The sequence below is a fragment of the Syngnathoides biaculeatus genome, chromosome 18 (assembly GCF_019802595.1).
Source record: "Syngnathoides biaculeatus isolate LvHL_M chromosome 18, ASM1980259v1, whole genome shotgun sequence".
NCBI lineage: Eukaryota > Metazoa > Chordata > Actinopteri > Syngnathiformes > Syngnathidae > Syngnathoides > Syngnathoides biaculeatus.
Genome location: NC_084657.1, coordinates 4,791,609 through 4,808,845, shown reverse-complemented (window position 1 = coordinate 4,808,845; position 17,237 = coordinate 4,791,609). Strand labels below are relative to the sequence as shown.

The 17,237-nt window shown below is 46.6% G+C and overlaps 2 protein-coding genes across 2 annotated transcripts in view; one reads left to right on the top strand and one right to left on the bottom strand.

Moving 5' to 3' along the window:
- The first annotated feature begins 360 nt into the window (after window positions 1–360).
- On the top strand, window positions 361–10,523 carry trpv1 (transient receptor potential cation channel, subfamily V, member 1). The gene is given in 17 exon segments (XM_061802746.1): window positions 361–484; window positions 2,131–2,356; window positions 3,214–3,371; window positions 3,675–3,827; window positions 4,078–4,218; window positions 5,296–5,597; window positions 5,678–5,854; window positions 5,917–6,072; window positions 6,172–6,267; window positions 6,347–6,417; window positions 7,149–7,279; window positions 7,282–7,313; window positions 7,410–7,476; window positions 7,659–7,984; window positions 8,076–8,197; window positions 9,538–9,659; window positions 9,722–10,523. Coding segments are annotated over 16 exon segments (2,340 nt in total). The 5' UTR covers window positions 361–484; window positions 2,131–2,147; the 3' UTR covers window positions 9,799–10,523.
- Window positions 10,524–10,660: 137 nt separating this feature from the next.
- fam222ba (family with sequence similarity 222 member Ba) overlaps window positions 10,661–17,237 on the bottom strand; it is a 36,828-nt gene continuing 30,251 nt past the window's right edge. Inside the window, exon 3 of the mRNA XM_061802758.1 lies at window positions 10,661–14,127. Coding sequence (XP_061658742.1) covers window positions 12,479–14,127 — 1,649 coding nt within the window. The 3' untranslated portion in view covers window positions 10,661–12,478. The remainder of the gene's footprint in view (window positions 14,128–17,237) is intronic.

The following is a 17,237-nucleotide window of genomic DNA, read 5'->3' as shown; positions in this document are numbered from 1 at the left end:
ATAATTCCAACCTGAAATGAAGTGATCGCTACACAGGCGTGTGTATTTGGTTTAATTGCCAAAATCCATTGATATTTTCTGGTCTTTTCAGCTGGTATTCCATAGAATGATCTCTTTGAATATCTGCCTCGTCTGTTGTGACAACCAACAGCACAACAGGTCTCGAGTATTCAATGTCTCCCACAATGTGGAGCAGCTCTGTTTGACCTGTGATATGGCGCCGTGAAAACGGTGACGTCACGTGCATGAACATCCTCTCAAGCACTCCCAGCTCCACACTAATGTGCTCTGATGAGATTCTCCAGGGTGGGTGGGTCACTCCCCCCCTCCCCCCTCTCCCCTCTTCCCCCTTCCCCCCTCCATGCTCATCTTGGGACACAAGACACACTTTGCTGTCTACAGCAGACCTAATGGTCATCCTATTGTTTTCTTTTATTTATGTGAAGACAACTATCACCGGGAAGCTGAATCTCAGAAGCCTGTGGTGAGTCAATTCACACACACACACACATACACATATATATATATATATATATATTGTATTTGTTTCTTGAGATCCTAAGGATAACGTGACATCACAATAGGAAACCCTTTGTGGTGGATGTGATCCTTTTTTTGGAACATTTCCAGTGCGCTGATTCGACTGTGGTCGTGTGTTGAGAAGGGAAGGGAAGGAAGGGAAGCACACTTAAATCCATTTTTGTTGCTATAATGGCAATTTTCACAATGCTCATTAGTGTATAGATAAGTGTGTTTTACGTCTACACCCACTCCCAATTATTTCAGACCTTACTGTTATATACAACCGTGAGAAGACGCCCTGGCACACACCACAGTAAATTGAACAAAACAAGTTCTATTGCAAAGTTTAAATATGTTTCGGAATGAATGAACGAACATCGATGCAAGATTTATAACAGTGTTTATCATTTACATTTTGCCTGCCGTAATGTTCCTCTAATGGATCTCTGTTTCCATGCTGAGTCATCGATTCCTCCATTTTAAAATAGAAAATAGGAACAATAATTTGACTTCCTACTTTCAGTCACGTATCCTTTTCCAATTTTTTGTGTGAATACAATATATATTGAAACTGAATGATCCACCCAGCCCAGACACACACACACACATTAATTTAATGTGACACATGGAACAGAAAACGCTATTGCTATGTCCTCAGCTCAACTAGTGTGTCCAGCAATCATGAAGAACTTTTTTTCCCCCTTCTGTTTTTCAAATAAATTCTTTGTTAGTCCGTGGCAGACAAACATCACATGTCTGCTGCAGAGGTTGTGGTCATGGTAACGTCACAGCGCCTTTTTCCACATTCCACACAAACAACTTCTCAGACTTCGTAAAGAAGAGCAGAGAATGTTTTCATGTAACAGTGCAATGCAAACATGCAAGTAAAAATGCAGGTCTGCAAATGAAACCAAGCACATGATGGGCAACAGTGATGTGTCGTGCGAGTTGGCTCCGCTAAAATACCGACACTGTAGAGCTGACTTTATTTGCATGTTTTGCACAGTGCAAACTAATTCTTACAAAAGAAGAGAGCAGGACTGTAATGTGTGCTGTGTTGCATGTGCAACCTTTCAACGTTAGGGGAAGAATTTATCCACACTTTGTACCTCGATTTGTTCATTTGCTTAAGCTTTTGAGCGATCCATTAGCTCTTGCCGTCACTTCAACTGCTTGCGGCAACTTGGGATCTGAACCCATCAAAATGTTTGGAGGAATCTGCAGGTGGGCCTGCACCCATAGGGCCTGGCCAGGTGCAGCCCGAAAGGGTAGTGTGGGTCCCCCTTCCCGTGGGAGGGGCCATAAGGGTCACTTGTAGTTTGCTCTTGAAAGGTGCCGCACTCCCTTCCACTCTGGATACTCATGGGCTTGTTGCCTGTAAGTTTGGGTTCACCACAGTGGACTAGTGGGTAGCCTCCAACTGCCTTTGGGTGGGGTGGACGGGTCCTGACTGTATCCACCACTTTTGGAAGCCTTAGACGGGGTACTGGAGAGCACTCCCTCTGGGGAATCCATCATTCTCCCGGGGGGACTTCAAGGCTCACATGGGCAATGACTGTAAGACCCGGAAAGGTGTGATTGGAAGTAATGCATTTGTGGTTTATACAGACCTCTGAGTTTCCGAGATGAAGAAGTCAGAGAAACCCGCCTTCTCTCTGGAGGCCGATGACCGGACAGACGCCGAGAAATATCGCGCCAAAGGACCAAAACAAGATGTTCTAGGATCTGTTTTAAGTGTGGGCCACGAGGCACCCAAAGCCCCCATGGACACAGACTACCAGGAGGAAATGGAAGAGACTGGACCTCAAATACGATTTAACCTCAACTTTGACAAGTGAGCTTCTCCTTTCTGTGTAAAATCACCATCACAAACAGTACCATGCCATGGAATGGAGCACTATGGTTGCCATGTTTCCGTACCATTTACTCTTATACAGTGAAGAAAATAAGTATTTGAACACCCTCTGCTATATTGCAAGTTCTCCCACTTAGAAATCATGGAGGGGTCTGAAATTTTCATCGTAGGTGCATGTCCACTGTGAGAAAGATAATCTAAAAAGAAAAATCCACAAATCTGAAAGTTGACCAAAAGATTCCCACAACAACAAAAAAGTATCAGAACAAAAACTAAAAAAAAAAAAAAAAAACCACACAACAAAAGCTCTCAAAAAAACCCTAAAACTCTCACAGGAAAAAAAAACAAAAACTCACTTTTAATTTAAAAAAAAAAAATGAAAATCCTTAGAAAATAATGCTTTAAATTAATTCTCACACACAAACAAATCCATGATCCCAAAACTATTTCACTAAACAACAAACTTTCATACTTTTCTTTTACTCAGAACAGAAAACTTTCATGCATGCCAAAAATGACTCTCACATACCCCAAAACCTTCACACTAAACTAAAAAACAACAAAAAAAGAGAGCCACTAACATTGATGCAAAAACCTCTTACATACAAAGCCTCCCTCAAGGATAAACATAAAAAAAATAGTTTTGTTGTTGCACCCCAAAAATTCTCACACATGACTAAAAGTTACAGTATGTTACTTTTTATACATTTTTCAAAATTAAACAAAACAAAAACAAAAAACTCCCTCAGAGAGAAAATCCTAAAGCATGAAGCAGACATTGTCCAATTTCTTGTTTTTTTTTTTGTTTTTTTTTTTTTTTTTTTTTTTTTTATCAGGGGGATCCGAGGTGTGGCTCAGGACAACACCAAGCGAGACAGTCAAACATTCGACATCGGCAGACTGTTCGAAGCCGCGGCCAGTGGGGACGTCACCAAGTTAGAAGGCCTGCCTCAGTATCTGCACCGAAACATGAAGAAACTCTCCGACTCTCTGTGTAAGTGTGACCAGTCCCCGGAAAATGGGATGATTCAGGAAAAATAGATGAAGGGTACTTACTGCTCCATTCGTGCGGTCAAACAAGTTTCACACTGACCATTTCCAAATCAATTTTCCAAGCTGATCAGGAAGAAACAAAATCCCTCCAAACAGCCCACACCGTACCACAAAGGGTCAGGATAATCTTTCCGAGATATCTGATAATTGGGCTTTTGCTGACGTGGATTGGAAAGGAGGGAAATTCTGGGCGCACTGACATCTGTAAACTGCTTAATGAACTTTTGTGGCTTTTTCCTGGCAGATCAGTCGTATGGTAAAACTGCCTTGATGAAGGCCCTGCTCCACCTCAGAGACGGCAAGAACCCCAATGTTGAATTATTACTCGACATCTCACAGAGGATGGACGACATTAAAGAGTTTGTCAATGCAGCGTACACCGACAGTGTCTACAAAGGTAAGTCGGGATCCATTTTTTTCGATCATGCTTATCCTGTTCAGGGTCACGGGGAAGCTGGACCCGATCCGGTTAGCATGTCAATACCAGGGCACGTAGAGAGACGAAGCCTTTGCACTAACATTCGCACAGTTACTGGATCTCAACCCACACTGCCTGCAGTCAGTTTCGCACTATACCATCAGCCGCAATAACAACATCGCTTGTCAAAGTTTGTGACTTTGATTTTTGCCTTGATATGAATTCACAGGCCAGACGGCACTGCACATAGCCATCGAGCGGAGGAGTCTGAGCTACGTCAAGCTTCTGCTCAGCAAAGGAGCAAACGTCCACGCTAAAGCCTGTGGGAAATTCTTCCAGCCCGGTGACGACGGCCCCAGCTTCTACTTTGGTGAGTGTCGAAGAGGGGCGACCCCGACCCCACCCCCGCAACGTCAAGCGAGCGTCACACATCCAACTCAGACGAGAGGAAGCTTGCCGTGCTCAACTGGTTGCAATCTTGAAAAAAGTTACAAAGCATTCCTTTATTTAGTCACTAGATGGCAGGAAATCACTTAGTTTGTTATTCTAATTGAAACGCCTCAACTCACTTCAAAAGCTTGTAAGCAATAAAGTGTGCCAATAGGAGAGTTTTTCAACAAATAAAGTTTTGCTTCCCAAATGTAATCAACAGATATGGGGAAGGGGAGTAGCTGGGCCGAGGAGGGGTGGCGGGGGTTGCGCACCCCTGTCACTACATACAATAGTTCACAATTTATCACGTTTTCATCAAACCACGATTATTAACCATTTGCAGTAAGTAATACAAGCCTTGCACTTCAATTCTATTTTTGGGCTTTGGAAGTGTCCTGGGTGGCAATGGCGGAGCATCTGGTTAGATCGTTGGCTTCACAGTTCTGAGGTCCCGGGTTCCAATCCCGGACCCGACTGTGTGGAGTTTGCATGTTCTCCCCGTGCCTGCGTGCGTTTCCTTCGGGCACTCCGGTTTCCTCCCACATCCCAAAAACATGCACTCTAAATTGCCCCTCGGCGTGATTGTGAGTGCGACTGTTTGTCTCAATGTGCCCTGCGATTGGCTGCCAACCAGTTCAGGATGTACAGCTGGGATAGGCTCCAGCATTCCCCGTGACCCTCGTGAGGATAAGCGGTGAAGAAAATGGATGGATGGAAGCATCCTGTTTCCTGACCTCGTCCTGATCCCTGAACAGTACCGTGGCGATTACGGATTGGATTATTATGTAAATTCGGCTCAATAATCCATAACTTGCATAACACTTTCAGAAATAGACAAAAGTTTTCCGTGGCTCATTTCACAATGACGGACGGGGTGGGCAGGGTCACCGCAATGTAGACAGATGTCGGACTGATGTGTTTCCCTGGACTACGCCCATATTTCAGAAGTCCTGACAATAAAGTTAATCCAATGCCCGCAAAGGGAAAACGCTCTCTTCTCTGCTTCTGCTCCCAGGTGAGCTACCTTTGTCCCTGGCAGCGTGCACCAACCAGCCCGACGTGGTGGAATTCCTCATGGACAACGCGTACGACCAGGCGTACGCGAACGTGGCCGACTCTCAGGGCAACACGGTGCTGCACGCCTTGGCGGTGGTGGCTGACAACACCGAGGAGAACACCGACTTATTCATCACCAGCATGTACGACCGCATCCTGACCGCCGCGGCGCGACTGAGGCCCGAATTCAATCTGGAGGAGATCGAAAACAACAACGGCTTGACCCCGCTCCAACTGGCTGCCAAGACTGGCAAAAGTGGGGTGAGTCTCAAGAGCCACAACACTGTGAGATCCACGAGTAGACGTGAAGTGTCACAAACGGGCAACGTGCCTCTTTGCAGCTTTTCGCACACATCCTGAAGCGGGAGTTTCAGGAGAGCCACACCAAACATCTGTCTCGCAAATTCACAGAGTGGGTTTACGGTCCGGTCCAGAGCTCCTTGTACGACCTGGCGTCGGTGGACTCGGCGGACAGCAATTCAGTCCTGGAGATCCTGGTCTACGGCAGCGATATCCCCGTGAGTACCCGCGTGAAAGCCGGCGCCTCGACTGCGTTTAAATGTGGCGGGACTGCTCCCAGAACCGCCATGAGATGCTCCAGACGGAACCTCTGCGCCAACTCCTGGAGGACAAGTGGAAAAGGTTTGCGGGGCGAATGTTTTGTCTCAACTTCCTGGTCTACTTTGTGTACCTGGTCATCTTCACTGCAGTGGCCTACAACAAGAAGGACGGAAAGGTGGCCGCTTCAAACTGAAATGTCCCATCCTGGTGACCAAACTCACCCGGTGTTAATTTTCTTTCTTTCTTTCTCGTGTGTCTGTGCGTGTGTGTTCAGACACCATTTCCTCTGGAACATACCGCGACAGGTTACCTCTACTTTTCAGGGCAGCTCTTGATAACGCTGGCAAACTGCTATTTCTTCCTTATGGGGGTAATGCATCCTTGCATATGCACTCGCCCGATGTCTTTTGTCTTTCACCAAATTGTATTCATCAAGGTTTCATATGCAGTTTTTAGATATGAAGCGGAAACGACCAAATCTGCAGACCTTGCTGATTGATGGATATTATGACATCCTTTTGTGAGTAACGTTGAGTCGCACGTGATCATTTTGCCTGCGAGCACCAATTTAGTGATCCAGTTTCATCCATTCATTTTCTGTAGTGCTTATCCTCATTAGGGTTATAGGTGTGCTGGAGCCTATCCTAACTGACTTTAAACAGGTGGGCGCCAAGCCAATCACAGGGCTGATCATTTCAACCCTATGTTATTATTATATTATTTAAGTTAGCAGGCAACTTTGTGATTGATGGAGGATGCTAAACAGATGGCCTGTACTATTATATATTGAGACCAATGTTTTCAAACTTTTACCGCGCCAAGGCACATACTGTATTTTAGAAGAATATCATGGCACACCACTAAACACAATTTTATATATATATATACATACATATTTTATGGATGCCAATAGGTAGTTGAATTCATTCTTCTTGTCGTTCCTTTTTCTGCCATCTAGTGGCAGAGCAACCGCTTTGCATGTAGCAACATAATTTGGAGCAAATAATATCCATCCATTTTCTGAGACGCTTATCCTCACAAGGGTTGCTTGGATGCTGGAGCCTACCCCAGCTTGTCCAGGCAGGAGGCGAGGTACACCCTGAACTGGTTGCCAGCCGAAGGCAGCAAATAATATTCCGAACAGATTAAGTGGCAATAATTGAATACACACGCAATAAAACAAGCGTGTAGGTCGGCTTTGTGGCGTTGTTGAGCAAATGCCTGTTGTGTGATTTTTTTTTTTTTTTCCAGCTTTGTGCAGGCCGGCCTGTTCCTGGCCGCAGCCGTCTTCTATGTCTGTGGGAGGCAAGAGTATTTGGGCTTCCTGGTGCTGTGTCTTGCTCTCAGCTGGGTCAACCTGCTGTACTTTGCTAGGGGCAGTAAACAATGGGCATCTACAGCGTCATGATACAGAAGGTTCTGCAGCTCACCGGCAACTACCGTGCAGTTAATTAGGCTTACACGGCGACCGTTTGGACCGTATATCGGAATTACGGCGGTTGCTCTTTGCAGATGATCCTCAGCGATATCCTGCGCTTCCTGTTTGTCTACGTCGTCTTCCTCTTTGGCTTCTCGGCAGGTACCACCCTTCCGTCCACTTACACTGAATATTTTCACAGCAGTCACGGGCGAGTGGGAGACTACAGTATTTTTTTTTTTTTTTGAGGTGGTACTTGATGTAAGAAGATTAAAAACAATTGCGAGGAGTGTCTTAATCCTTTAGTCCATATGATAGAGTTGACGTTCTATCATCCGTAACAGCGGTGGTCACACTGCTCGTTGAGCCCCCCGTGAAAAACACCACTGCTCAGAGGGGCCGCCTCTTCGGACCACTTTACCCCGACGCCGAGTGCGTCAAGCCCACCTTCCGGAACATCTCCTACACCACGCTGCAGCTCTTCAAGTTTACCATCGGCATGGGCGACATGGAGTTCACCGAGCACTACCAGTACAAGGAAGTCTTCTACGTGCTGCTCATCTTTTACATCATCCTCACCTACATCCTGCTGCTCAACATGCTCATCGCCCTCATGAACCGCACCGTGGAGAAGATCACCATGGAGAGCGCGAGCATCTGGAAGCTTCAGGTCAGCCATACTGTCGTTGGCCAGGCAGGTCAGGCTCAGCAGCTATGCTTTGATGTTTTACTTTGTCCCCACCCCCCCCCCCCCCCCCAAGAGGGCAATCACGATCCTGGACATGGAGAAAAGGCTCCCACTCTGTGCGAGGAAGCGGCTCCGCTCTGGGGTGGACAAAAATCTGGGCACGCCCTCTGACCGAGATCACCGCCGCTGTTTCAGGTCAGCTTCATGCTGCGATGGAGACGACCTTGAAGCCTTCTAGGAAAGAGCCCACGGAAACAATTAAGATTAAGAGGCATGAAAACAAAAAATTGTGGCTTAAATGTCCAAAAATAAACTATTCAGAAATGTCCCCATTGTTTTGGGGCAGGCGGCACGGTGGGAGCAAATGGTTAGAGCCTTGGGTTCACAGTCCTGCGGACCAGGGTTCAAATCCTATCCCGAGTTTGCATGTGATCCCCGTGCCTGCGCGGCTTTTCTCAGGGCGCTCCGGTTTCCTCCCACGTCCCAAAAACATGCAACGTTAATTGGACACTCTAAAATTGCCCCGAGGTGGGATCGTGAGTGCGACTGTTTGTCTCTATGTGCCTTGCGATTGGCTGGCAACCAGTTCAGGGTGTACCCCGCCTCCTGCCCCTTGACAGCTGGGCTAAGCTCCAGCGCTCCCGTGACCCTTGTGAGAAGAAGTGGAAGTGTAAAATGGATGGATGGATGGATGCCAGATAAATCAGTGGTTCTCCATCGCCATGGGCTGGATTGGACTCTCTTATGGGCCAATTCTGGACAGCACGCCCTACGTTTGACACCAGTGCTATAGGTTCCATCCATTTTCGTCGCTGCTTATCCTCACTAAGGGTCACGGGGAGTGCCGGAGCCTATCCCAGCTGTCAATGGGCAGGAGGTTGCCAGCCAATCGCAGGGCATATTGAGCCAAACAGCCGCACTCACAATCACACTTCGGGGCAATTTTAGAGTGTCCAATTAACGTTGCATGTTTTTGGGACGTGGGAGGAAACCGGAGTGCCCGGAGGAAACTCCACACAGGCGGGTCCGGGATTGAACCCGGGACCTCAGAACTGTGAGGCCAACGCATTACCAGCTGATTCACCGCGCTATAAATTGTCAGTTTAAATGTAAGCGCGAAAGGTCTTGTCAATGTGCGCTGTGACTGACTAGCGACCAGTCCACGGCGCACCCCCTCCTCTAAGTCAACTGGTTTCAGGAGTCCAATCGTATGGCCTAGCATGTCTATCCATCCCTTCTGAAGAGCTTATTCGCATGTCAATTGCAATCAATAACTTGGTATTGAATGAACCTATCATGAACATGCAAACTCTACAATGCGTGGTCAGAGATTCGAAAACTGAAGCATAAAACGGTGAAGCACAGACGCGCTGCCTGGTGGAACACAACGTTGCCCAGTTCAAACATATTTCCTACCTGTTGCAGGCACGTGACCTTCGGTCGATAATGAGCCGACGATCGCATCTCGCGATGCTGTGCTCTTCACTCCCAACAATTGGCCTCTAATTGGAGCATGTGTCCTCCTGTCATGGCAGAGTGGAGGAAGTCAACTGGAACAAATGGAACATCCACCTGGGTAAAATCAATGAGGAGCCCGGCTACTGGGATCGAACGCGACTGCCGACGTCAGACAACCCGCCGATTCAAACTAACCAAGGTGCAGAAAAACAAAATGCGTGATGCGGTTTCAGTTCCTTTCAATTCCTCTTTGTTCCACAGGGAGGAGCCGGAGAGGCTTCTTTGCCGAGCGCAGAAAAGGGCCGCAGTCCACCGAAATGAGCAATTTCCCAGTGTGAGCGCGCAGGAAATGGACTGATTATCAAATGCAAATGGTTTCTAATTTCAGTTTGTATGCAACAATGCACATCGTTAGTAAAAATAAATAAAATGATTCATGGTATAAGCCGCGTCAGAGAAGCATCAGAATGGCCTGTAGCGAGATTGGTCACAAAGGTCCTGAGCCCACCATCTTAATGTGCCCCCCCTTCTGCAAGTCCCATTGCATCACAGACAGACAAGCTTCATTTAGTGCCCTGGAGCAACACATTTAGTGCAGCCACATACAACTTGCCATGCCATTGTTCTTGTTTGGAAACGAATCCACGGTAAATCCAGACAATGGCTCTGACACGCATGAAAGCATAAATTAGAATTTTATTTTATTATTACAATATTACAAAAAGAGTAGCACAACTCTCACGCTCTTGCTTCGGATCCATCTTGAAATATGATAAAAGGCTTTGGACCTTCTTCCTTTTCACAGCAATAGAACAGGATTGGGGGGGGGGGGCAACGACACATAAATAAGCAAATCAAGTCTCATAAATAGTCAACTGCAAAAACTGAAGCTTTGAAACTTGAGGGGGGAAAAATGTTAAGTTCAGTAACTACACACTCCTAAAATAAATTGTATAATTAACGTATCGCTCCTTTTCTGGCCTCCCATAACAAATCTCTAAGGAATTGCTCTGTCTAGTCAATACAATTTAATTCAAATAAAAAGGGTAGAACCCCCCCCCCCCCCCAAAAAAAAAAAAAATGCTGTTTGTTGTATTCTTACCACCATCTTCCTTTTCATTATTTGGGGTTTTCATTAAAACCATGCTTGAGGAAAGTCCAAGGACCAAACAATTAAGGCTTTTTAGGGGTTGGTAGGTGAACAAAACATGGGCGTCATCGTGACCACGCACAAGCACGTACACGTGCGCGCGCACGCACAACCCGGCAACACTCACACAATCATTGAAGTTTAAATGTTACAGTAGTCTAGTAGGTAAGCCAGTGTACAATAAAATAAACAATGCATTTGCTGTTCAATGTAAAATGTCTGCTTTGATTCCGTCACCTTGCAAGTGATCAATTTGGTCTTCACATCAGAATCAGTAGCAACCACACTTTCACCCGGGATCGAGTTTGATCCCAAAGGACATTAGTAACACTATATACGCACATCTATTATAATCGCCTTCAACACCAATTATCTCCACATTCAAGTAATACATTTGTCATGGTTCCGGAAAAATGCTTTGTAAAAGAAAATGACACACCTCCCCCTACCACAGCACTCAACATAAACGGCCATGTCCCTCCTTTGGAAATTGAGCTTTTTAATACCGCAGTTACATTGAAAGTCGATGACTGCGCTCCTGTGGTTGAATTATTGCGGATACTGCGGAGATGGGGTAAATTACAACATGAGGAGATGAGAACCAGTCCTGTTACTTTCCTCTCCACATTGTATTTTCACATCAAACAGCCAACCACTCCCTTTGAAGCCAAAGAGTCCATTTAAATCTTTCATCTCCTGCCCCTTGCAGCCCTGGTCAATGTGTGCGTCTTGTGGATCACCGCAATTATATTTACAAAGAAAAAAAAGTTGTTTTTTTTTTTTAGCCCCGCTAGACTTCCTTTGGCGTGTTACTCCATCCATCCATCCATCCATCCATTCTCTATAGAGCTGAGTCACTAGCGTCACCGACTCGGATGAACTGACGTGTATTGAAACTTACTTTGGGTATTCATTCGACACAAGAACGCACACTGGAGAGAAACCTTTTGCCTGCACCACAGTAAGAACATTATCTTTTCTGATAAATCCGTTGGGAGTGTTCTCCTTTATGTTGAGCGCTGCAGAAAAGTCAGTGTTTGACTAGGGCCGTCTTTAACGCTTCCAATAACCTTACCGCGCGAAACTTTTCACGTCGTCGTCCCCCGAACCCTACCTGGCCTGGCCGCGCGGGCGGATTTTTTTTTTTTTTTTTTTAAACACCTGAATTCATTGCAGCATTTGAAGCAGGACAGAGCACATTACCATGGCAACACGCACGCTCCCTGCTGGGTCCTTGCTATCTACAAACAACCTGATTACGTTTGTCATTACGCGACGGCAAGGAATCAAGTTTCAATAGTCCTATTACACAAATAAATTACATCTGAAAATAGTAAAAGCTCTGCATACGTACACACACTTTTACGGCTGTTCTCTAACAAGATTATTACACGCAGAAAAAGTCTTTCCCTGTCGAGTTAGACAAGTCGGAGCCTCGGGTTCCCGACAGCACATCCAACAATGGATGTGGCCGCGCTTTTCGGGCAAGCGATTGAGTTATGTTTAATTGCTCTTGAGAAACCTTACAAGCTTGCGAAGAGGAAATAACACAGGATCTGTCGAAATCCAGGCACGCACATGTATGGTGGAGCAAAAAAAGCAGGAATGACACAGTAGACTTGTGAGCACGCTTTCAAACATGAATCCTAAATGTTCCAGGTAGAAGCATTCACTAACAAACAAACAAAATAAATAAATAAAACAATTGATCACTTGCAAGATTGATCAAAAAAAAAAAAAAGAACTATTTGACTTCATGAATTAAATATATTCATTCACCCTCTTTAAGATTTACAGTTTTGTCAAGTTATGTGTTTTCTTAAGACTAAACAAAGGGGGTTGATAACTTGCGGAGACAAGGCCATAGCTTATCTGTACCCTGGATGCTGGATGAGAGCGCTTCTACCATCCCCGACCTCCGGCCCCACCCTGCTCACAGGGGGCCTGTGCATCTTGCCCATTAACCCCAGATTCTGATCGCGGAAGTAGGGCGTCTGGAAGTCCCCACCCACGTAATCTGCGCTTTGCATCAGATTAGTCTGGGTAGAGGAGGTGGAGGAGCTCGCCGGTAGCCTGTAATGGGGAGCCCCCGGGGGCCCGCATTCGATTGCGGCGCACCCGCCCGGGCCCGCTCCGTGGAATGGCATGGCTACGTCCTGAGAGCCGGAGCTGTCACTGTTGGGCGTGGGGAGGATGCTGCTGTTCCAAATGTGGGATTGGAAGTAGTGACCGTTTGGGTAGTGGGCCACGGGGCCCGTCACGCCGTTGTGGTTGACGGGTGGCGAGGGGGTCGGCCTATCTACTGGAGGTTTCAGCATGTACGGATGACCCACGCACACGTCGGCGGGGTAGCCCATTCCCTTGTGGAAGTGGAAGGTGACTTCCCTAGTAGGCTGCTTGCAACTGTTCTGCGCGTGGGGCAGGTGGGTCAACGGGTGCTGATTCCAAGAGCGCATCTTTTGTTGCTGTGCGTTGGGTTGCAACTGCTGCCGGGGGTGCCGTTGCTGCTTGAGATCTGTGCGGTTGGAAGGCAAGTGGTTCATGGTCACACTGGGTAAAGGGTGGACCCCCATCGCGATAGTCGCTTTCTCTCGAGGGCCGACGATACAGTTGTGCTGGGGAAAGCCGACGGCAGCGGGGTTGTTGTGCATGGACACTCGAGAGCAAGCGCTGATAAGCAGGTTGCGACTGATGGGGCTGGGGTTGGCGATCTGGCCCTCGCACACGGAAGCCGACCCGGCGCCCTGGGCCCGAGCTTGGCAGAACTGGTTGATCTGGTGCACGATGGCGCTCAGGTCTGGCTGGCGCCCCTGGTGCAGCCCCGAGGCCATCGGGAGCGGAATGGTTGAGGTAGAGACGGTCACGTTAGGTGGTGCGTCGCCATCTGGCAGCTTTCTGCTCGCCTGCAGGCCAGGCTGGGGCTGCTGCTGTTGCTGCTGAAGCAGGACAGCAGGAGGGACGTGCGGGTGGCCGAGGGATGGGTGCTGAGAGACAGTCTGCAGTCTAGTTGGGCCCTGAGAGTGCTGGGCCATGGGGAGAGGATGTCTGAGGCTTTGTTGCTGAGCGAGTGGCATCTGTAGAGTCTGAGGTGCGTCCTGGGGTTGCACGGTTAAGTTCTGCTGAGGTTGGGGAAGGTTCGGCAGAGTCAGGTGGTGGTGGTTTAAAGTGCTGGTCGAAGCCACTTGGTAAGGTCCGCTCAGGTGGTTCATGATGACTTCGGGGTGCAAGCGAGCCCGGCTGCCGGCGAAATCTTTGAGGATGCCCTTGACGGTGGGCACCTTGACAATGGCGAGGAGGCCAGTCTTGGCGCCGGGCTGGGAGGAAGGATAAGGACTGTAGCGCTGGCCCGATGTGTCCAGCCCGTTTACGGTACGCCGGACGTGATTCCGCTGCGGGACTTTGACACTGTTAGGGAAGATTTTGATGGTGAGCGGATTGTTGGCAACTTTCTTAGCATAGGCATCCAATTCTGCAGGGGTTGGGAACGGAGTGGATCTCATCCTTTGTGTGGTGTCCCCTATAAATGGAAAAAAATAGAAAAGGACCATTGACTGGACAGGTTAAGAAGTAGAATTCCTTGGTGGGGAAAAAAAAAAAGAAAATTAGGGTGCGACCAATATGGATTCTTTCAGACCAATTTCGATATTTGCTCAGGATAAAAGCATGTTATAAAGCTCCTCGAGCACATACTATGAAGGAATACTGCATACTTTGTAAAAGCTTGTGCTGGGCGTGTCACTGAAACATATATAAATATACAATAAATAATAAGAGATCAAAAATATTGTCACCCCCACATGCTTTTGACATGCAGTCACATGGACAGTGGCTACTCTCTTTTTCTGTTTGTGCAGCTGCTACTTGATCGCCGTCACTGTCAGGTCGCAAACTCTTCGTCGGCTCAGACGATATGTTTGACGATGTCGACTCGAATGCTCCTGTACGTTGAGATCGGGCTCAAATTCCAACACGGTGCTCGCTGATGCGTAAAGAACGAAGTGCGCTTTGTTTGGAAAGTGCAACGTCACTTCTGGTAGCCCTTGTGGTGGAAAGCATGATCACACCCTGGTCTTGAGCTTTGGGTATGATCTGGTAGTGCTCAATATGTATGATAATAATAATTTTTAAAAAAAGTAATTTTTCACTGAAGAATAGTTGAAAACTTTGTGGATGCTACGTGCATATATCACAATGTAAATATGAATTTTAAATAACCCCATAACATCTCTGTCATCTGACCTTTAAATGTTTGTTTAAATGCGGTTATCTTTACGTAATGATAAAATGCTTCAATATGTTTGAAAAATATGTGCAAAAAAAAAATAAAAAATTCTTCCGATATCAGAAGATTAAATCTAAATGGTCGCGCCCGATCGATAATAGTCGGTAATGGCTCATGATTTAGAGTATAATTACAATCAATTACATCGCAACTGACATCATCCTTGTTTTAAACAAAACTATTCACACGTTTAAGGGGTTCTTGTCCCCTTTTCATGAGAACCATCCGGGTAGTTTTTGTGTCACACTCACAAGCGTGACAAACAAACAAAGCAGTCGACACGGGTGAAAAATAACCTCTGGGGCTGAGGTAAAAAGCGGGTATGTGGCAATGATGCTCCCCCGTGGCTGCGACTGGGAGTAGGGGGAAAAAAAAAAAAAAGACAGTGAGCTCGACATGACAGCAGACGAGTAATCAGACACAGTCTCTGATCTGCGGGGAGACTTTGCTTGCTCCAGCTAGCAGACATTTGTTACACCTGCTCAGCATCCAAGGCTAAATTTAACCTCTCAAAGTGACAGTACGAACATGGTGTTTGTATGTGGTGGTTCACCTATGAGCATTTTTAAATGGGTAATTAGAAAAAAAAGATACTACAGAGGTTAGCTAATGTGCTGGACCTTGTGCATCCTTTTTTTTTTTTTTTTGGTCTGGAAGCACAGTTTTTTTTTTCATGGGCAAAACCGAGGAAACAAAACTACCCAAGCAAGATTTGTATTGTCGTTTACGATTCAGAATTTCAGAGTCAAGTTGGTCTATCGGCATGTCAAGGTGGATCGTGACGACGTCGTCTGCACACTTTCCCGTGGAAACATTTACATCAGCATTTGATTGTACCATGGCAAATTGGAATGAACTAACTTCATGTTTTGTTTTGGCTTTTTTTTTTTTTTGTGTTAGACTGGCCTACTCGGTTAATGTAAAGTGGACAGTAATGGCCGTTTTACAAGAAGTTGATGCGGCAGCAATGTGAAATGTCTCAGTGGCTGGCAGCATTCCACGCTTTCAATATGTTCTCGGCTGTTCCATTCAGTCTCACAGTGAGCTGACTGGGCTTGAGGGATGAGGCGCGGGGGTGAACTCGGAGCTCGGAACCGTCTGCGCCGGCCAACTGTGTCAACTGGCTAATTAATTCCCCTTTTATTCGGGAATGGAAAACAATGGGGGGCAATGCGCAGGGTCCGCATCGAGCGGCACACGGGGAGCAGGGGGGAGGCGGTGCTGCTGTGACTTTAGTGTCCGGCCAGCCTCATTAATGCCGGGGTCTGGGCCAAGGCGCCCGAGCTGACATCCGCCATCACATAGGCCTAATGCGTGTCAGTGAATAAATGCCAGCATAAGCAAACACAGACAGAAGCGCGCACCTTCAACAGAGTATACACATGGTGATGATGGACTTCACCTGTCAACCGCTACTAATGATAAACAGCCTTTGTGACATCAAAGCCGACTACAGAAAGACTAAATGGTATTCACAGCGTCGACATACATTACATATTGGGCTTAGCAAGAAAAGCCACTTTGGACAAACGTACTGCCACTGTAGGCACAATCTTTTCATTTGATATTTTTGTTGTACAAAGAAAAAAGTGCGTTTGTTAAGTTCCAAGACTGGCATCACGAGACAATTAGTTTTCCCTGAGAATGTAATTGTCCTTGGGAAGAGCACTGTGACCTTAATTCAACTATTTCTCACGTGCTTTTAAATCCATATCCTCTGTGTCAGGTCGTCAAGGAAAGAGCAGAGAGTGATAATGACTTGCTCGGGAGAGTCGTCATGAAATCATGGATGTACCAGTACGGCCTGGAGGCCAAACGCCAGCGCCTTCAGTGGAAGAGTCCGATGTCGTCACGGCCGAAGTAAGAAAGACAGTCAAAGTCTCAAGTCAAAGTAACAATTGCTTCTATTGTATTATGCGTAACAGTGCCAGAAAAGTTTTATATTACAACTACATTAAACAATGAAAATGATTCTGGTTCTTGTTGCCAGTGGTTGGTACTCAGAGTAAAAATATGTCAGTCAGAATGTCAATAAAAAAAAAAAAAAAAAAAAAATGAACGTTTGTAAAGGCAGCTCATGTCGGCTCCCACAAGAAATGACAGTTGACATTTCCCCCTTTTATGTATACTGTAGGCGGCACAATGGCGCAATTGGTTAGAGGGGTGGCCTTTTCTGATGTCCAGGGTTCGATCCCGTCCCTCCTGTGTGGAGTTTGCGTGTTCTCCTCGTGCCTGCGTGGATTTTCTGTGGGCACTCCTGTTTCCTCCCACATCCCAAAAACGTGCATTCATTGGAGACACTAAATTGCCCCAAGGTGTGATTGTGAGTGTGACTGTTGTTTGTC